Here is a 16946-nt window from a genome sequence, read left to right as displayed (position 1 = left end):
GTGAGCTGAGATCTCACCACTGCACTTCCAGCCTGGGTGACAGGACAAGACTCTATATCACATTATCATTATATATAATAACAATGATAAAAGCAAGACCCTGGCTCTACAAAAGATATAAAAGTTAGCCAGGTACATTAGCGATTATGGTAGTGGCACATCCCTGTGGTCCCAGCTATCCAGGAGGCTCAAGGTGGGAGGACTGCTTGGGCCCAGAAGTGTGAGGCTGCAGTGAGCTGCGATCCGCGCCTCTGCACTCCAGCCTGGGTGAAAGAGCGACTGTCTCACCCAAAAAAGAAAAGTTTAAGTAAAAAAGGGATGGTTGCATCTATACTGAACAGGTACAGTTTCTAGTCATTATTCCCTAAACAATACAGTATAACAGCTATTTATATAGCATTTACTTGTTTTTTGTTGTTGTGGTTGTCACGTTTTTGAGACTCAATCTCACTCTGTCACCCAGGCTGGAGTGCAATGGCACGATCTTGGCTCACTGTAACCTCCATTTCCTGGGTTCAAGTGATTCTCCTGCCTCAGCCTCCCAAGCAGATGAGATCACAGGTGCTCGCCACCACACCTGGCTAATTTTTGTATTTTTAATAGAGACAGTGTTTCACTATGTTGGCCAGGCTGGTCTCTAACTCCTGACCTCAAGTAATCCACCCACCTTGGCCTCCCAAAGTGCTGGGATTACAGATGTGAGCCACCATCCCTGGCCAGCGTTTATTTTGTATTAGGTATTATAAGTAATCTGGAGATGATTTAGAGTATACGGAAGGATGTATGTTAGTTATATGCAAACTCTCTCCCTCTATTCTCTATAGTAGAGACTCAAGAACCCACGGATTTTGATAACGGAGGGGGTTCCTGGAATCAAGCCCCATGGATACCAGGGATGACTGTATTAACTTGAACGAATGAATGAAGAGAGGGGTGGAGCTTTGGCAGTAGAGTTAAGCCTGGCCCAGGGGCTGGAGTCACTAGTTCTCAGCAGCTCCTGGAGCAGACAAGGCGGCCAAGAGGGGACTGTGTGGGGTGGGAGGGCCGCTGGAGGTGGATGGAAGGCTATGGGTTGGTCCCCAGGCTCAAGAGCCCTAGAGATGGCCGGGCGAGGTGGCTCATGCCTGTAATCCCAGCACTTCTGGAGGCCGACCTGGGCAGATCATCTGAGGTCGGGAGTTTGAGACCAACCTGACCAACATGGGGAAACCCCATCTCTACCAAAAAATACAAAATTAGCTGGGCATGGTGGTGTGTGCCTGTAATCCCAGCTACCTGGGAGGCTGAGGCAGTGGTGAGTGATCACCCCACTGCACTCCAGCCTGGGCAACAAGAGTGAAACTCTGTCTAAAAAAAAAAGTGGGGCCCTAGGGACAGAGGGAAAGAGGACAACACCCCTCAGGACGAGCCGACCATGCGCACCCCCACCACGGACATTCTCAACAGAACCAGAAACAGGGGACTCCTGGTGGGGAAAAACTCACTTCTTGGGGCCACCTGGGGGCCCAGGCACAAAGCCTTAGGGGCTTCCCACCACCTGCCCATTCCCCGGTGAGGCTCATGCTGCTTATGGGAATAAGGGTGGGAGTGGAGGTGGGGGTCACAGAGAGCCCCAAATTTGCACTTTGACATGCCCCCAAGGCCCCAGGGTTGCTAGCATTGAGAGCAGAGTCCCTTCATCTCATCACCCAGCACAGTAAACTGTCCCATTTCCAAATCCCTCAGATGGCAGCGGTCCCCCTTTCTAGCTGTGTGACCTTGGCCAAGTTACTAACTTCTCTGTGCCTCTGTTTTCTCATCTGGAAATTGGGACTAATAATCGCTCCCACCTCACAGGGCATTATAACCATATGACGCAAAGTGCTTAGAAAATCGTGCTCAGGCTGGGCGTGGTGGCTCAAGCCTGTAATCCCAGCACTTTGGGAGGCCGAGGCAGGTGGATCACGAGGTCAACAGATTGAGACCATCCTGGTCAACACGGTGAAACCCCATCTCTACTAAAAATACAAAAAATTAGCTGGGCACAGTGGCACGTGCCTGTAATCCCAGCTACTCAGGAGGCTGAGGCAGGAGAATTGCCTGAACCCAGGAGGCAGGTTGCGGTGAGCCGAGATCGCGCCATTGCACTCCAGCCTGGGTAACAAGAGCGAAACTCCATCTCAAAATAAAAAATAAAAAATAAAAAAAAAGAAATTCGTGCTCAATGAGTGCTGGCTAATTTCATTCTTAATAGGGCTCCCTGAATTCATAAGCTTTAAAAATGCCATCATTAGCTTGTGAATAGCCCAAACGTACAATTTTATAATGTTGCATTTTTTGTTATTAAATGCATTCAGTTTCAAAACATGAACATTTAAACTAAATTGCAATTACGGGAGCCAGTTTTGATACTGCTTCAATGTTTAACTTAAAAGAAGGCTTGAAAATTACAAGTGCCCGGCAAGGCGTGGTAGCTCACGCCTGTAATCCAAGCACTTTGGAGGCCAAGGCGAGTGGATCACCTGAGGTCGGGAGTTCAAGACCAGCCTGACCAACATGGTGAAACCCCGTCTTTATTTTTTTTTTAAATTAATTAATTAATTAATTTAAAAAAAAAGAAAATTACAAGTGCCAGAACATCTCTCAGCCACTACGTGATGTGACTCATCTGTCAATCAGAGGGCCTGGCACACAGTAGGTGCTCAATAAATGCCTGCTGGTCAGAGAGTGAGAGGTTACAGGAGGCCACATGTCAGGCACAAAGATGCTGACAGGCAGTCATGCAAACAAGCCCCCCATGCCTCTCCAAGCACTGAGCCCCTCCTGCCCCGGACCAATGCACACACTTCCAGGGGCACTGCCCAAAGCCTCTGGAGCCAGGTTCAGGCCAGCAAAGAGCTGCCAGGCCCAGAAGGGACAAGGAGGCTGGAAGACTGTGATCACCAATCCTGGTCACAGTGGTACCTCGAAATTGGCACTCGGGGATGTCCAACCCTGAAACAGCCACCTCCCTGCTCCAGCTTCTCCCTCCGTTTAAAAACCAGCATCTCCGTCTCCAGCTGAGGTTCCCAGGTTAGTGATTAGGGTTCCCTAAGTAACAGGAGCTTTGACCTTGACTTTGGGCCTGGAAGCATGACAAGATGTGATATTATCGGCCAGGACAGGTGTCGGGATGAACTTACTGCCTAATGAGACACGGTTTATTTTCCCAGCAGAAAGCTGACCAGGAACAGAGCCAAGTACTTCCCAGGCTCCGTGGGCATCAAAGGGATTGCACCTTTTCCAGACCTAGTCCACAGCTGCGGGCAGCCGGCAGGAGTCTGCATTGACAAACGACTCACCTCTGCATACTGCTTGATTCCAGAACCTGTGTTCAGACACCAACTATACCTGTTACTCCCTGCCAGGCACATTGTCCCTCAGGAATGCCTGCAACCCAGCAGCCTGTTGCAAGCTGTCCTGCGAATGCCACGCCAGTGCCACACACAGCCCAGGCTCTTCCCTCCCGCAGGCCTTTCCCGGCCTATCCTCTGCAACTTCCCTGACCTCTTTCCTCTCCCTCTCTGTCAGGCATGGAAGCCTGATGCATGTGGCCCACCTTGTTATCATCCGCTGATAGTTTCTGGCTGTGTGTTTTCTTCTCCAGACAGACCCTAAGCCCAGGCAGAGACCCAGGTCCATCATGCATTCATCCTCAGGTTCACAGCTGTGTTTACTACCAGCTCCCAAGTACCAAGTGTTCTCTAGTGACACAGTAAAGGTGTCCCTGGGGGGCCCTCCTGTGGTTACACTTGTGTCCCAATGTGGACATCAGGGCTCAGAGAAGAGCAGTGGGTGCCCACAGTCCCACCCAGCCCAGCTGGTAGACGACAGACTCAGACCTGTCCTACCCCGTCCTGGCCCATACTCTTCCCCTTCCAGTCTGAGGAGGGAGGGGTCCCGGGAAGGTCCCTTCGAGAAGCCAGAGATGCAGGTGGGAGTGGGGCATGAGGGGGATGAAAGGATTGTGGCCTGGGGGCAGGGGGCACAGTGAAGGTTTGTGATTGTGTGGGTGACACATGGAAAGACATGGGACAGAGACACAGGCAGGAAAGACAAGGAGATGGAGTGGCACAGAGATGCAGAGACACATGGAGAGAGGCAGAGACAAGCAGGGTGAACAAGACATGGATCCAGCAGTGACACAAAGATAGAGACAGACCTGAATACCAATAGAGATGGAGATGAGAAGATGGACAGCAGGAAGCAGGACTGCTGGGGATGCACAGCCAGAGGCTAAAATCTCCACGATGCAGGAGAGGGGGTCAGGGTGGGGCCTAGCCTGTGCCCCTCTGAGAGTGGTCAAGATGGAATGAGGGGCTGAAGATGGGAGGAATTGGGAGAGGGGGGGATCCAGAGGGGGACCCAGGACACCCCTGGTGGGTGTGCCCACATGGGTGTGGCTAGCCCGAACCCTCATGACCCATCATCATTTGAGACACATCATAAGCACCACCAATGTGTTCCTGGCATGAACAGTGTGGAGGGGCTGGCCCAGATGGGCAGTGGCTTAGAGGGGAGTGAGCCACTTGATTCAGTTCCTGCAGGCAAGGTCCGTGGTGGCCCACATCAGCACATGGCAGGAAGCAACTGACAGGTTATTCTGTAAACAGCAGCTTCAGGACTTGGCTCTGGCAGCCTTGAAGATGTCAGAGACGCACCTAGGGTGCCACATGGTGGGGGGTTTGAAACAATCAGCCCCTCCAAAGAGAGCTATCTACAAAAGCAATCCTCACAGCCCACCCTGAGTACCTACTATGTGCTAGCATTGTGCCAAGTGCATAAGTGAATCCCTTCAGGGAGTGTGGAGCTCAGGACTGCAGGCTCTGGAACCAGGCAGCCTGGGGGCACCCCTTCTACCTCCTTCTGTTGACTCTGGCGAGAAGCTCCACCTCCTGCTGCCTCAGTTGCTCTTCTATAAAATGGGGCCAATGATGGCAACTTGCCTCACTACACAGCAGCTGAGCAATGGGGTCAGTGCAGAGCGTCCGGGTGCCTGCCTCGTGCGAGTATTCAACAAAGCTCGCCACTCCACAATTTAGGAGTCTCAGCTGCTAGAACACTGCCCACAGCAGAGGACTGCTCTCACAGAAGTTTGCCAGATGAAAAGCAAATCACACATATTCAAATCCTCAACCTGACACTGTGAGGCTGGAGAACTGCCACCCATTTCACAGAGGGGGAAGCTGAGACTCCCCAAGGCCATGGAGCCAGCCAGCACCACCACCGAGATACAAACCCAGGACTGTGCGGCTCCAGAATTCATGCTTTCATAGATTTTTAAACTTTTTATTCTTTTCCATATTTATAAGGAAACTTTTCCATATTTATAGGAAACATATAAAAGCAATGAGGGGACTCTGATGAGTCCCCACGTACCATCACCCAGTTTAGCTGTCATTCTTCTGGGCAAGTGGTCCTTAACTCTGGGTAACTTTTGGCAATTTAACTCAGGGGACATCTGGCAATTTATGGACTCCTTTTTGGTTGTTACACTGTGGAGAGGGTGCATCTAGTGAGTGAAGCCAGAGATGCAGCAAAACACCCGCCAGTGCGCAAAACATGCCCCAGCGTGACACCCAGCGAAACACCCGCCGAGTGCAAAACATCCCCTAAAAAATCCCCCACTGCGAAAACACCCACCAGTGCGTAAAAACACCTGCCAGCACAAAAAACATCCCCCGGCACGCAAAAATGGTCCCCACAGCAAAGAATGATCTGCCCCAAATGTCCACAGCGCTGAGGGTGAGAGGTCCTGGTCCGCATCCATGCTCTTGATTATCCCCCTCCAAATGCTGCAGGAACTGGATCTGCAGTCTTCGGGGGCGGATGGGGTTTGCATTTTGATATGGGGAGCTTCAAGGGGCAGAATTTCGCTATGATGAGTGACCTTGAAGGTGACATTCTGATTAGAAACAGGGGTGTTGGCCATGATGAAACCCCATCTCTACTAAAAATACAAAAAAATTAGCTGGGTGTGGTGGCGCGCACCTGTAGTCCCAGCTACTCGGGAGGCTGAGGCAGGAGAATGGCTTGAACCCGAGAGGCAGAGATTGCAGTGAGCCAAGGTCGCGCCACTGCACTCCAGCCTGGCGCCTGGTGATGGAGTGAGACTCTTGTCTCAAAAAAAAAAAACAAAAAACAGGGGTGTTGACTGGGTGAGGTGGCTCACACCAGTAATCTCTTTGGGAGGCCAAGGCGGGCAGATCACTTGAGGTCAGGAGTTAAAGCTCAGCCTGGCCAACATGGAAAAACTTTGTCTCTATTAAAAATATAAAAATTAGCCTGGCGTGGTGGCACACACCTGTAGTCTCAGCTATTGGGGAGGCTAAGGCAGGAGAACTGCTTGTGCCCAGGAGGCAGAGGTTGCAGTGAGCCAAGATCATGCCACTGCACTCCAGCCTGGGCGACAGAGCAAGACTCTGTATAAAAAAAAAAAAAAAAAGTACAATGCCTGGCCACTCTGGTCTCCGTTCGAGGCTGCAGCTGAGGACCCTGCCTCCCCTGATGGTCACAGCCCCAACCTGGCCTCTTTGCATCACTCAGGGCCTTGCGTGGTCTCAGCGAGTGTTTGAATTTCGACTCCTGGGGTGTGAAGAATGTAGGACGTTGGAATCAAATGGGATGGGCCCTGGCTTTGTTAACATATTCTAACTTCTCTGAGTCTCGGTTTCCTCACCTGAAGAGTGGAGATGGAGATAGTCACTCTGTCCCCCGTGGCCTGGGGATGAACCAGGCAGGGCACTAAGTGCTGCTTGTGGTGGCCCAAAGAGGAGCCTGGAACCCTCCAGCAGTATCAGAACTCTCAGCACCACAGCAAAGACAAGGCACAGGCCCCGCCCTCGAGCAGTTCTCAGTCTAGGGAAACAAGAGGTGAAAATGCAGACGACCGGCCAAGGCCTTGTGCCAGCCAGGGAATGAACCAGGGTTTGGGTTGGGGAGCTGGCTGGAGGAACCTAGGCGGCTTCCCAGGGTGGTGCTGTGTGACTGGGGCTTTGAACAAGAATTAACATTGACAGGCGGGGAGGAGGAAGGGTTTTCCAGATAGGGGACCAGCATGTGCAAAGGCCACAGACGATGTCCAGCAAGCCCAGGATGGCAGGGCTGGGCCCAGGGCACTGCTGCCACAGGGGATGCGTCCGACGTGGTGCTGTGGTGAGAAGGGCATGTTGAGGGTCCCACCAACAGGGCAGTGGTGGGGTGCCTCCACACAGGGCCCAAGAAACAGCACCCCCAAAATGAAAACTTATTATTGGAAGGAACTTCCCTCTCATCCTCAGACTCTCAACAAGAATGAAATGCCTGAAACACATGGTATCCAGACCAGCCTGCTGGGAGCCCTCCGTCCCCTCACAGCACGCCACCTTGAAGGGAACAAACCTGGGACCCAGCGCCCTAGGGCCCTCCGTGGTTGCCATCTGCTCCTGCTACATTTCACCGCAAGGGCTGACAGGTTCAGCAGGAGAGCGCTGGTTCAGGACCAGGAGAAGGCGCCTCACAACCTCCTCTCCCTTCTCTGTTTGTGTCTTGCTCCACCACCAGATAAAGCAGAGCCCATCAGCCTTGTCTTGTCTCCCGCAGGGGGATTGTGCAGGGGAGAGGAAATGTCCAGAGAGACCAAGCCCCCCTTGCGGTGCTGGTCTGGGAGTGGAGAGGAGGTGAGGGGCAGGAGCTGGGGAGTCCTGGGGGAGGAGAGCACGCTGAGCCTGGCACTGATGACTCCTACAGACCAGCTGGGGCAGAGCAGCTCCACCCATGGCCTCATTACCTCCCTTTCAGCCTTGAAAACGCTCTCTACCCCTCCAGTGCCTGGAGACGCCCCTAAGACATCTGCGAGGCAGGCAGGACGCCTTCACAACATGCACTGGTGACTGTTTATTAAACACCTACTATGTGCTCGACCGGGGAGGAAACACAAATGCACCAGCAGGCACTAAAAGTGAGCATAGCAGGCCAGATGCCAGCTGGGCAGGGACGCAGCTCAGGGCCCACTCAGACCTCTGCTCCTTCACCAGAAGCCACAAGGGCAAAGGTGAGGTGCTTCCAGGTAGGGCTCAACAAACAGCGCTCCGCCCCAAATAAAAACTACTTGTTGTCAGAAGGAACTTCCTCCCCCTCATCCTCAAAATCTCATGTGAAATTTGCTTTTTGGCAACTACCTCAAGTTAAATAGACCCATGTATCACGCTGGCCAAACAGCAAGTGCGGCTGAGGCAGAACTGGCCCGAAACTCTCAAGTCTGCAGCCTTGGCTGTGGAGGTTTCGGTACCTGCTCTTGGGAAGTTCACAGAGGGAGGTAGAGACACACGCTGACCAGCTGACCAAGGTCAAAGCTGGATCAAATCCCAGTTGTGCTGTGTGATCCTGAACAAGTAAACAGCCCTCTCTGAGCCTCAGGGCATTTATTTGTAAACTGGAATAACAGGCGCTACCTCTGGCATTGTTATGGAAATTGAGATAAGGCACAGAAAGCCCTTCCTATACTGTAGCGGCTCAATACAAGTCTTGGCTGTTAGTCATGTTGCTGCTTAGAGCTGAAGAGCTCCCACTAAGGCTGGTGCAAAAGAGTGGAGAAGATGCCTCTCGACTCCTCCCTGGTCCCAAATCCTCCACAGTGGTGGGGCAAGGAGGTACAGATCACCAGCCTGAAGTCCAGAGCTTGGTGGGGGGTGGGGGTGCCACCCACAGTGCAACGCAGTTCTTTTTATTATTTTTAATTTTTTAAAATAGAGACAGGATCTCATTGTGTTGCCCAGGCTGGTCTCAAACTCCTGGGCTCAAGTGATCCTCCTGCCCTGGCCTCCCAAAATGCTGGGATTACAGATGTGAGCCACTGTGTCCAGCCCCAATACATTTTTCCACACAGTATTCAACAGTAAGAAAAATTGCTGACTTTTTGACACGGGAAGATTCATTAACAACCACTACCTCCAAATGTCCAGCTTTCTCCCCCATATAGGAAATCCTGGTGACCGCTGGCTGCCATTTCTGCAAGATTGGTGCCAGGGAAGCTCCACTCCTGCACATGAGCCATGGGCTCTGCAATTCGCCACAGGCCCCACCACTCCCTCCTGTCTCATGCCCAGAAGACTCACTCACTGCTGTTACCAGATCACCCTGGGACTGCTGCAATTTTGGGACCAGATGACATCTCACACCCTGCCTGTCCTGGCTCTGCTTGGCTCCAAAGCCACTCTGGCTCCCCTCCGGCCCCCCTGCCCATCTTTCTTTCTGGGCAGATCTCAGCAACCACGGTCTCCCCAGGCCCCTGCTGCCCTGGTGGGGGTGGGGGTGAATGGGTGGGCCAGGCAGCCCCAAGTCCCAGCCAAACTTCCCTGTACAGGGCAGCAGCGCTCTGTGAGGAGCTGGCCAGGTCAGCCAAAGAGCCGTCAGCCAAAGAGCTCCCCTGGGAAGCACCGCATTCTTCTCCATCAGAAAAATTAATCAAAATGACACCTCGTGAACAAGATGTTTTGGCGGCAGAAAACAAACAGTGGTTTACAACAAATTAGTGAGACTGTTCTGCGCCTCTGGGCACGTGAGCCAGGAGGGCCGGCCTGGCACGGTCAGCAGGAAGCTGGCCCGGGCCAAGGGGACACCTGCCACAGCCTCTGTGCACTTCCGAGGCCGGCAGCCCGCACGGCTCCAGCCCCGTTTCACACTCACATCCACACATGCCTGAAACCATTTCCGGATGTGAGGAGCCCTCCCGTGCAGGCTCCAGCAGGGTCTCAGGGACATTGGTCTGGAAGACCTGGGCCCCCTTTCTGGAGCCTCTTTCCTTTCCTCTGATTGGACAAGGGCCCTGAGACACGGCGAGGCGAGGATTCCAGAGAGCTCAGGGCACAGCATGAGACATTTCCAGGGGAGGAAACATTCCAAACCTGCAGCCTGGAGGGCACCCACTTGCCCTGCTCAGCTCTGGTGTCCCAGTCCCAAGACACCACAGACCCTGAATGCCAGCCTGAGCCCAGAGCAGAGAACGAACCCTGGTTTCTCACCAAGTGAAGCAAATTTGACCAAGTCACCCCAACCCTGCTACAAATACTTCCATAGCTCCGATCATCATAGAACAGTGCTAGACTCCTCTGTGTGGCCTTGAGGCCCTGTACAATCTGCTCTCTGCTACTTCCCAGACCTCTCTCTCCACTCTGCCCTGGCTCACGCGGACTGGCGATTCCTCAAGCACCAAGCTCAGGTGCACTGCAGAGATTTTGCAATTGCAGTTCCCTCGGCCAGGAGTACTCTTCCTTCTGACTCCAGACACTTACTCATCATCCAGGTCTCAGCTTCCACGGTCCCTCCTCAGAGGCCACTCCTGACCGGGGCTCCCTTTCATTTAATTTTTTTATACATTTTATTTTTTAGCAACAGTGACTCACTCTGTCAGGCCGGAAGGCAGTGGTGCAATCTCAGCTCACTGCAGCCTTGAACTCCTGGGCTCAAGTAATTCTCCTACCCCAGCCTCTCAAGTAGCTGGGACCATAGGCACGCATTACCATGCCCAGGTAAAGGGCCCTCCTTTAGAAACAGCTATCTAACTGATTTTTCTTTTTGTTTTTTGAGACAGACTCTTTCTCTGTCGCCCAGGGTGGAGTGTAGTGATACAATCATGGCTCACTGCAGCCTTAATTTTCGTATTTTTTTTTAATAGAGATGGGGTTTTGCCATATTGCCCAGGCTGGTCTGGAACTCCCGGGCTCCAGTGACCCATCCACCTAGGCCTCCCAAAGTACTGGGATTACAGGCATTGAGTCACCATGTCCCACCTATAACTACATTTTCTTCCAATTTGGTCATTGTCTGTATTCTCGAACCAGACACACGCTCCCTGAAAGAAGAGATCACAGCTCTCTACCAAGGCAATATGTGATGGAAAGAAAAACGTGGTTTCACATCCTCATGTCCAACTGTGTGATCCTGGGTAAGTTACTTACCCTCTCTGTGCCTCAGTTTCCTCACCTGTAACATGGGATGGAAATAGCACCTCCCTTGTGGGATGTTATGAGGACTGACAAGATGAAAACGCTGCCTGGCACAGCAGGGCTGACTCTATGTCAACCACCCCGTGACTCTCGCTCACCGCTGAGCAGTAAGCATTGAGTCTGTCCTGGACCACTCCATTACTCACAAGCAAAGCTGGCTTTTCAGCTGGGCACAGCGGCTCACACCTGTGATCTCAGCACTTTGGGAGGCCGAGGCAGGTGGATCACTTGAGGTCAGGAGTTCGAGACCAACCTGGCCAATGTGGCAAAACTCCATCTCTACTAAAAATACAAAAATTAGCCAGGTATGGTGGCACATGCCTGTAATCTCAGCTACTCGGGAGGCTGAGGCAGGAGAATTGCTGGAACCCAGGAGGTGGAGGTTGCAGTGAGCTGAGATCGCTCAGCGGGCTGACGCTCTTCTGCTCCATGCCCAGAATCCCTCCTGAGAGTTCTGGAGCTTTTCTCCCCTGCTTTAGTCCAGGCCCTCATCGTTTTCCATCAAATCCAGACTAGTGTTCTAGTAAGCAAAGCCTCTCATGAACCTGCCCGAGCCAGCTCACTGACTCAGTCAGACTCTCTGAGGCTTAATTGCTTTTGAGTTTTAAAGATATTATTTTAGGCTGGGCGTGGTGGCTCACGCCTGTAATCCCAGCACTTTGGGAGGCTATGGTGGGCGGATCACCTGAAGTTAGGAATTCATGACCAGCTGGACCAACATGGCGAAACCCTATCTCTACTAAAAATACAAAAATTAGCCAGGCATGGTGTCAGGCGCCTGTGAGCCCAGCTGCTTGGGACACTGAGGCAGGAGAATTGCTTGGACCCGGGAAGCAAAGGTTGCAGTGAGCCGAGATCACACCACTGCACTCCAGTTTGGGTGATGGAGCAAGATGGTCTCAAAACAAACAATCAATCAGTCAATCAGAGAGTGCACATGGCTGGAGCATGAGCCTCTTGCAGGCCATGATGAGGAGTTTGGATTTTATTCTCAGGTCATTGAGAAACCATCTTGGAACAATTAGAAATAACTTTAAGATAAAAAAAAAAAAGACATGATTTTAATAATATTTAACCGATTAGAGATGTGGTCTGCCTATGTTGTCCAGGTTAGTTTCAAACTCTCAGACTCAAGTGGTCCTCCCACCTTGGACTCCCAAAGTGCTGGGATTATGGGTGGAAGCCACTGTGCCTGGCTGTCTCTGGGCTTAGAGAGGCTAAGAGACTTGCCTACAGTCACACAGCTAAGACATGTCACAGAAGGAGCTTGGCTACAATGAAAGAGGAGCAATTCTTAGTTAAAACCTCACAATGTTATAACGATCAAAATAAAAACATAATGAAACCTTTCATTTATATAGTACGGCCTGAAAATGTGGCCTTTTGTACCATGAAATACACATGTCGTAGCGTGGGCATGTGTACATTTTGTGGCTGGGCGCTGAGGGCCTGGGGCACATGCTGGCTCTGTCTGTGAAGCAAATGCTTCTTTCTCAGGCGGACCAAAGGTAGGGCTGAGAGGCTGGGCTCCAGTCAGAAAGCTGGCCGAGAGGGAACATTAGTAACCCCAGGTCACTTCCTGCACAGGACACCTAGGGCCAGCCCAGGCCACAGCCACTGTCCATACCAGCACCGAGTCTCAGGGGCAGTGCGCAGCCTACCTCCTCTGGGGGCTGGGCCTCTGGTGAATGGTGTGCCCCCCCCCCGCAGGGGCAGAACCCCATGCCAGCATTCCCGTGGGACCACCCAATAACCCTGTCCCAGCCCTCTCCAATCCATGGACCTTTGGAGGCAGAGCGGGTGGGTGAGGAGCAGACAGCCCTGGGGTGCCACATGACCAGGTCCCCCTGGCTGTCTGCTGTGTCTGATGGTCACTGTTCAGGCCAGCCCAGCAGAGGGAGGCCTCAAACACCTGCGTTGGGGGAGCAGTGGGGTCCTAGGGGAGAGACCAGGAGAGAAACTAAAGCTCTCCAAGCCCTCGGCTGCCCGGATTCCTCAGGCCTGCACATGGCATCAGAACTGGCCCCAGAAGAAGGGCTTGGTGGAGGCTGAAATGTCAGCCTCTGATGGTGATGGCCCTTCAGGGTCACTGAAAGGAAGTGTCCACCCTGGGGGAGCAGTGAGGGGAACTGACTAGAGGAGGCACAAAATCCCAGCTTTGAAAGAATTGAGATGGAAGACCCTGAGAATACCTGGGCGCCCTACGAGGACTTTCACCTCCCAGAAAGCAGATCTGGGGGTCAGGCTGGGCACCGACTGGACCAGCGGGGTGCAGGGCACCAGCTCTGGGCCCAAACATCACAAGTTCAAACACCAGCTCCACCACTTTCTGGGTGAGCAAGCACTTAACCCCTCAGTGACTCAGTTTCCTCATCTGTAAAACAGGAACAATGACCAGACAACCCTCTCCACAGGCTGGGGTGTGACGCGACTGCGTCGACCCCAACTCCAGCTGTGATGATCATCATTCTAGAAGGGCCCCTCCAGCCCACACTCTCATGCAGCCACAGCCCTGGAAGGTCCGAACACACATGTGCACACGCTCGGCTGCACCGCCTCCCCCAGACAAAGCCCTTGTGGGGCCAAGATCAACACACCGGGGTTGGTGAATGACTCACGCACCCCTGGCCAGGACGCGCTTCCTGGAACAAGTCACCACAGGTAGGTCTAGGGGGCTCTCCAAGCCTTAGCAAGGCCCGGAGTGTGGCAGAGAGGAGAGGGTGCAGTCCCAGCATGCCCCAGCCACACCCAGGGGGGAATGCCACATCCCTGTGGCAGAAGTGGGGGGTGGACCTCAGTTTCAGAGCCCCACAGGCCTGGATTCCAAACCCAGCAGCGACCCTGGATAGGTGATTCTTGTCTCCAAGCCTCAGTCTCTGCCTCTGTAAATGGAAACATGAGTGCCGACCTCATAGGGATGATTGTGCAGACTGAAAAAAGTACATCAAATGACATGCAGGGCCAATGTGAGGATATTCGGGTCCTAATAGGCCACAGGCAGCCAAGGTCCTGTTCTTCCCCTGATGTGACTTAAAAAAATTTTTTTTTAATGTTCAGAGATAGGGTCTTGTTCTGTTGTCCAGGCTGGAGTGCAGTGATGCGATCATGGTTCATTGCAGCCTCAAACTCGTAGGCTCAAGTGATCTTCCTATCTAAGCCTCCTGAGCAGCTGGGACCACAGGTGCATGTCATCACGCTTGGAGAATGTTTCGTAGAGATGAGGTCTTGCTTTGTTGCCCAGGCTGGTCTTGAACTCAAGCAATCCTCCCACCTTGCCCCCACAAAGTGGTGGCATTATGGCCATGAGCTACCACATCTGGCCCCTAATGTGCTTTTTTTTTTGAGACAGGATCTCACTCTGTCACCCAGGCTGAGTGCAGTTGTGCAATCTTGGCTCACCACAACCTACACCTCCCAGGCTAGGCTCAAGCGATCCACCCACCTCAGCCTCCTGGGTAGCTGAGACCACAGGCATGTGCCACCATGCCCAGTTACTTTCCTATTTTTTGCAGAAATGGTGTTTCATCATGTTGCCCAAGCTGGTTTTGAACTCCTAGGCTCAACTGATGCATCTGCTTTGACCTCTCAAAGTGCTGGTATTACAGGCATGAGCCACGGTGCCTGGCCCCAACATGCTTTTAAAGTCATCAGTGGGAAAAGTCACTCAGGAATGGTCACCACAACTTGACGGAGAGGTAGACAAAGGATGTAGCTCATGACTTCATTGTCTTTGGAAAGCAAAGAGATGGAGTTTATCTGAAGAGGGGCAATCCCAGAGGGCTTCTCACAGGAGGTGGCATTAACGTGGGCTCTGAAGGATCAATAAGAGATCCTAGACCTGAGATCTGGGAGGCCACTGTCCAGCTGTTACAAGCTTGGGCAAACCACTCCCCTGAGAGCATGCAGGTGAGCAGCATATGCCTCATGCAGGTAAAATAAGGCCAGGAACCTGTGACTTGAGAGCAAATGCCCATCAGGCATTTCGAATCACACCCTTTCGAAATGTAGTCCCAGCTATTTGGGAGGCTAAGGTAGGAGGATCACTTGAGCCGGGAGTTCCAGCCTGAGGTGAGTTAGGATCACACCTGTATTCCAGCCTGGGCGACAGAGTGAGATCCTGTGAAATTCCATTTGACCCAGCAATCCCATTACTGGGTATATACCCAAAGGACTATAAGTCATTCTACTATAAGGACACATGCACACGAATGTTTATTGCAGCACTGTTTACAATAGCAAAGACCTGGAATCAACCCAAATGCCCATTGATGATAGACTGGATTGGGAAAATGTGGCACATATACACCATGGAATATTATGCAGCAATCAGAAATGATGAGTTCGTGTCGATTGTAGGGGCATGGATGAATCTGGAGAACATCATTCTCAGCAAACTGACACAAGAACAGAAAATGAAACACCGTATATTCTCACTCATAGGCGGGTGATGAAAAATGAGAACACATGGACACAGAGAGGGGAGTACTAAACACTGGGGTCTATTGGGGGGAAAAGGGGAGGGACAGTGGGAGGGGGAGGTGGGGAGGGATAGCCTGGGGAGAAACGCCAAATGTGGGTGAAGGGGTGAAAGCAAACAAAACACACTGCCATGTGTGTACCTATGCAACTGTATTGCATGCTCTGCACATGTACCCCAAAACCTAAAATGCAATAAAAAAATAAGAATAAAAATAAAAATTAAAAAAAAAAAAGCACTCACTAAATGGGCTGTGGTGATAAAGTAGAGCTAAGGTGGGGACAGGCAGGAGAAACAGTGGAGACAGAGCAGCAGAGGGGACACCTGCAAGCAGAGCCCAAGGAGCCACAGAGGCCCTGCTAGGTGACACTTTTCCTGTGAAGGGCACATCCCCAGGGACAGGCACACCAGGCCACGCGACCTCAGATAAGACCCTTTATTGGCTGGGCGCAGTGGCTCAAGCCTGTAATCCCAGCACTTAGGGTGAGGCGGGTGGATCACGAGATCAAGAGATTAAGACCATCCTGGTCAACATGGTGAAACTCCGTCTCTACCAAAAATACAAAAAATTATCTGGGCACGGTGGCACGTGCCTATAATCCCAGCTACTCAGGAGGCTGAGGCAGGAGAATTGCCTGAACCCAGGAGGTGGAGGTTGCGGTGAGCCGAGCGAGATTGTGCCATTGCACTCCAGCCTGGGTAACAAGAGCGAAACTCCGGCTCAAAAAAACAAAACAAAACAAAAAGCTTTATCTACTTCCCTGAGCCTACATTTTTATAGGTGAGAAGCCGGAGCTGGCCAGGCACAGTAGCTCACACCTGTAATCCCAGCACTTTGGGAGATCGAGGGCAGATCACTTGAAGTCAGGGCTTCGAGACCAGCTGGTGAAACTCTGTCTCTACTAAAAATACAAAAATTAGCTGGGCATGGTGGTGTATACCTGCAATCCCAGCCACTCGGGAGGCTGAGGTAGGAGATCACTTGAACCCAGGAGGTGGAGTTTGCAGCGAGCTGACATCACGCCGCTGCACTCCAGCTTGGGTGACAGAGTGAGACCCCATCTCAAAACAAAACAAAAGAAAACAAAATAGAACAAAAGGGACACATGATCCTTCCTTCCTTTCGGGGCCATGGGGAGGATCCCAGGATGTCAGAGGAGAGGTGAGGAAGTGCAAGGCCTTTGCAGGCCACAAAGAGCCACACGCCAGGGAGATGCCTGTCCCCCTGCCCCGGCTCCTCAGGTCAGCTCGAGGCTGACTCCTGCCTCAGGAAGGGAAACCTGGCCAGAATTCTGGATGTCATCCTGGTCACTGTCCCTAAGTGTGCAAGGATGGGCAGGAGGGCAGGGGCTGTTTCTGTTCACTACAGTAACCCCAGATAGCACTCAGCAAACAGTAGGCACCCAATAAAAATGGTGGATGAAGACACGAACCGTCACAGCCCAGGGTTCACGTGGGACAGGGAA

General features: G+C 52.3%; 1 protein-coding gene across 6 annotated transcripts in view; it reads right to left on the bottom strand.

Annotated features, from left to right (window-relative positions):
• Positions 1-16946, bottom strand: part of BCAS4 (breast carcinoma amplified sequence 4) — a 90243-nt gene that overhangs the window by 23822 nt on the left and 49475 nt on the right. For 2 of the 6 annotated variants that reach the window (XM_054255468.2, XM_078371992.1), the window contains one exon: positions 5292-15397. The exons of the other annotated variants lie outside the window; for them this stretch is intronic. In XM_054255468.2, coding sequence (XP_054111443.1) covers positions 15182-15397 — 216 coding nt within the window. In that variant the 3' untranslated portion in view covers positions 5292-15181. Of the gene's footprint in view, positions 1-5291; positions 15398-16946 lie in introns of those variants that run through there. 6 annotated transcript variants of the gene reach the window in all.

Source organism: Callithrix jacchus, chromosome 5 (assembly GCF_049354715.1).
Source record: "Callithrix jacchus isolate 240 chromosome 5, calJac240_pri, whole genome shotgun sequence".
Lineage (NCBI taxonomy): Eukaryota > Metazoa > Chordata > Mammalia > Primates > Cebidae > Callithrix > Callithrix jacchus.
This window is presented reverse-complemented; position numbering and strand designations above follow the sequence as displayed.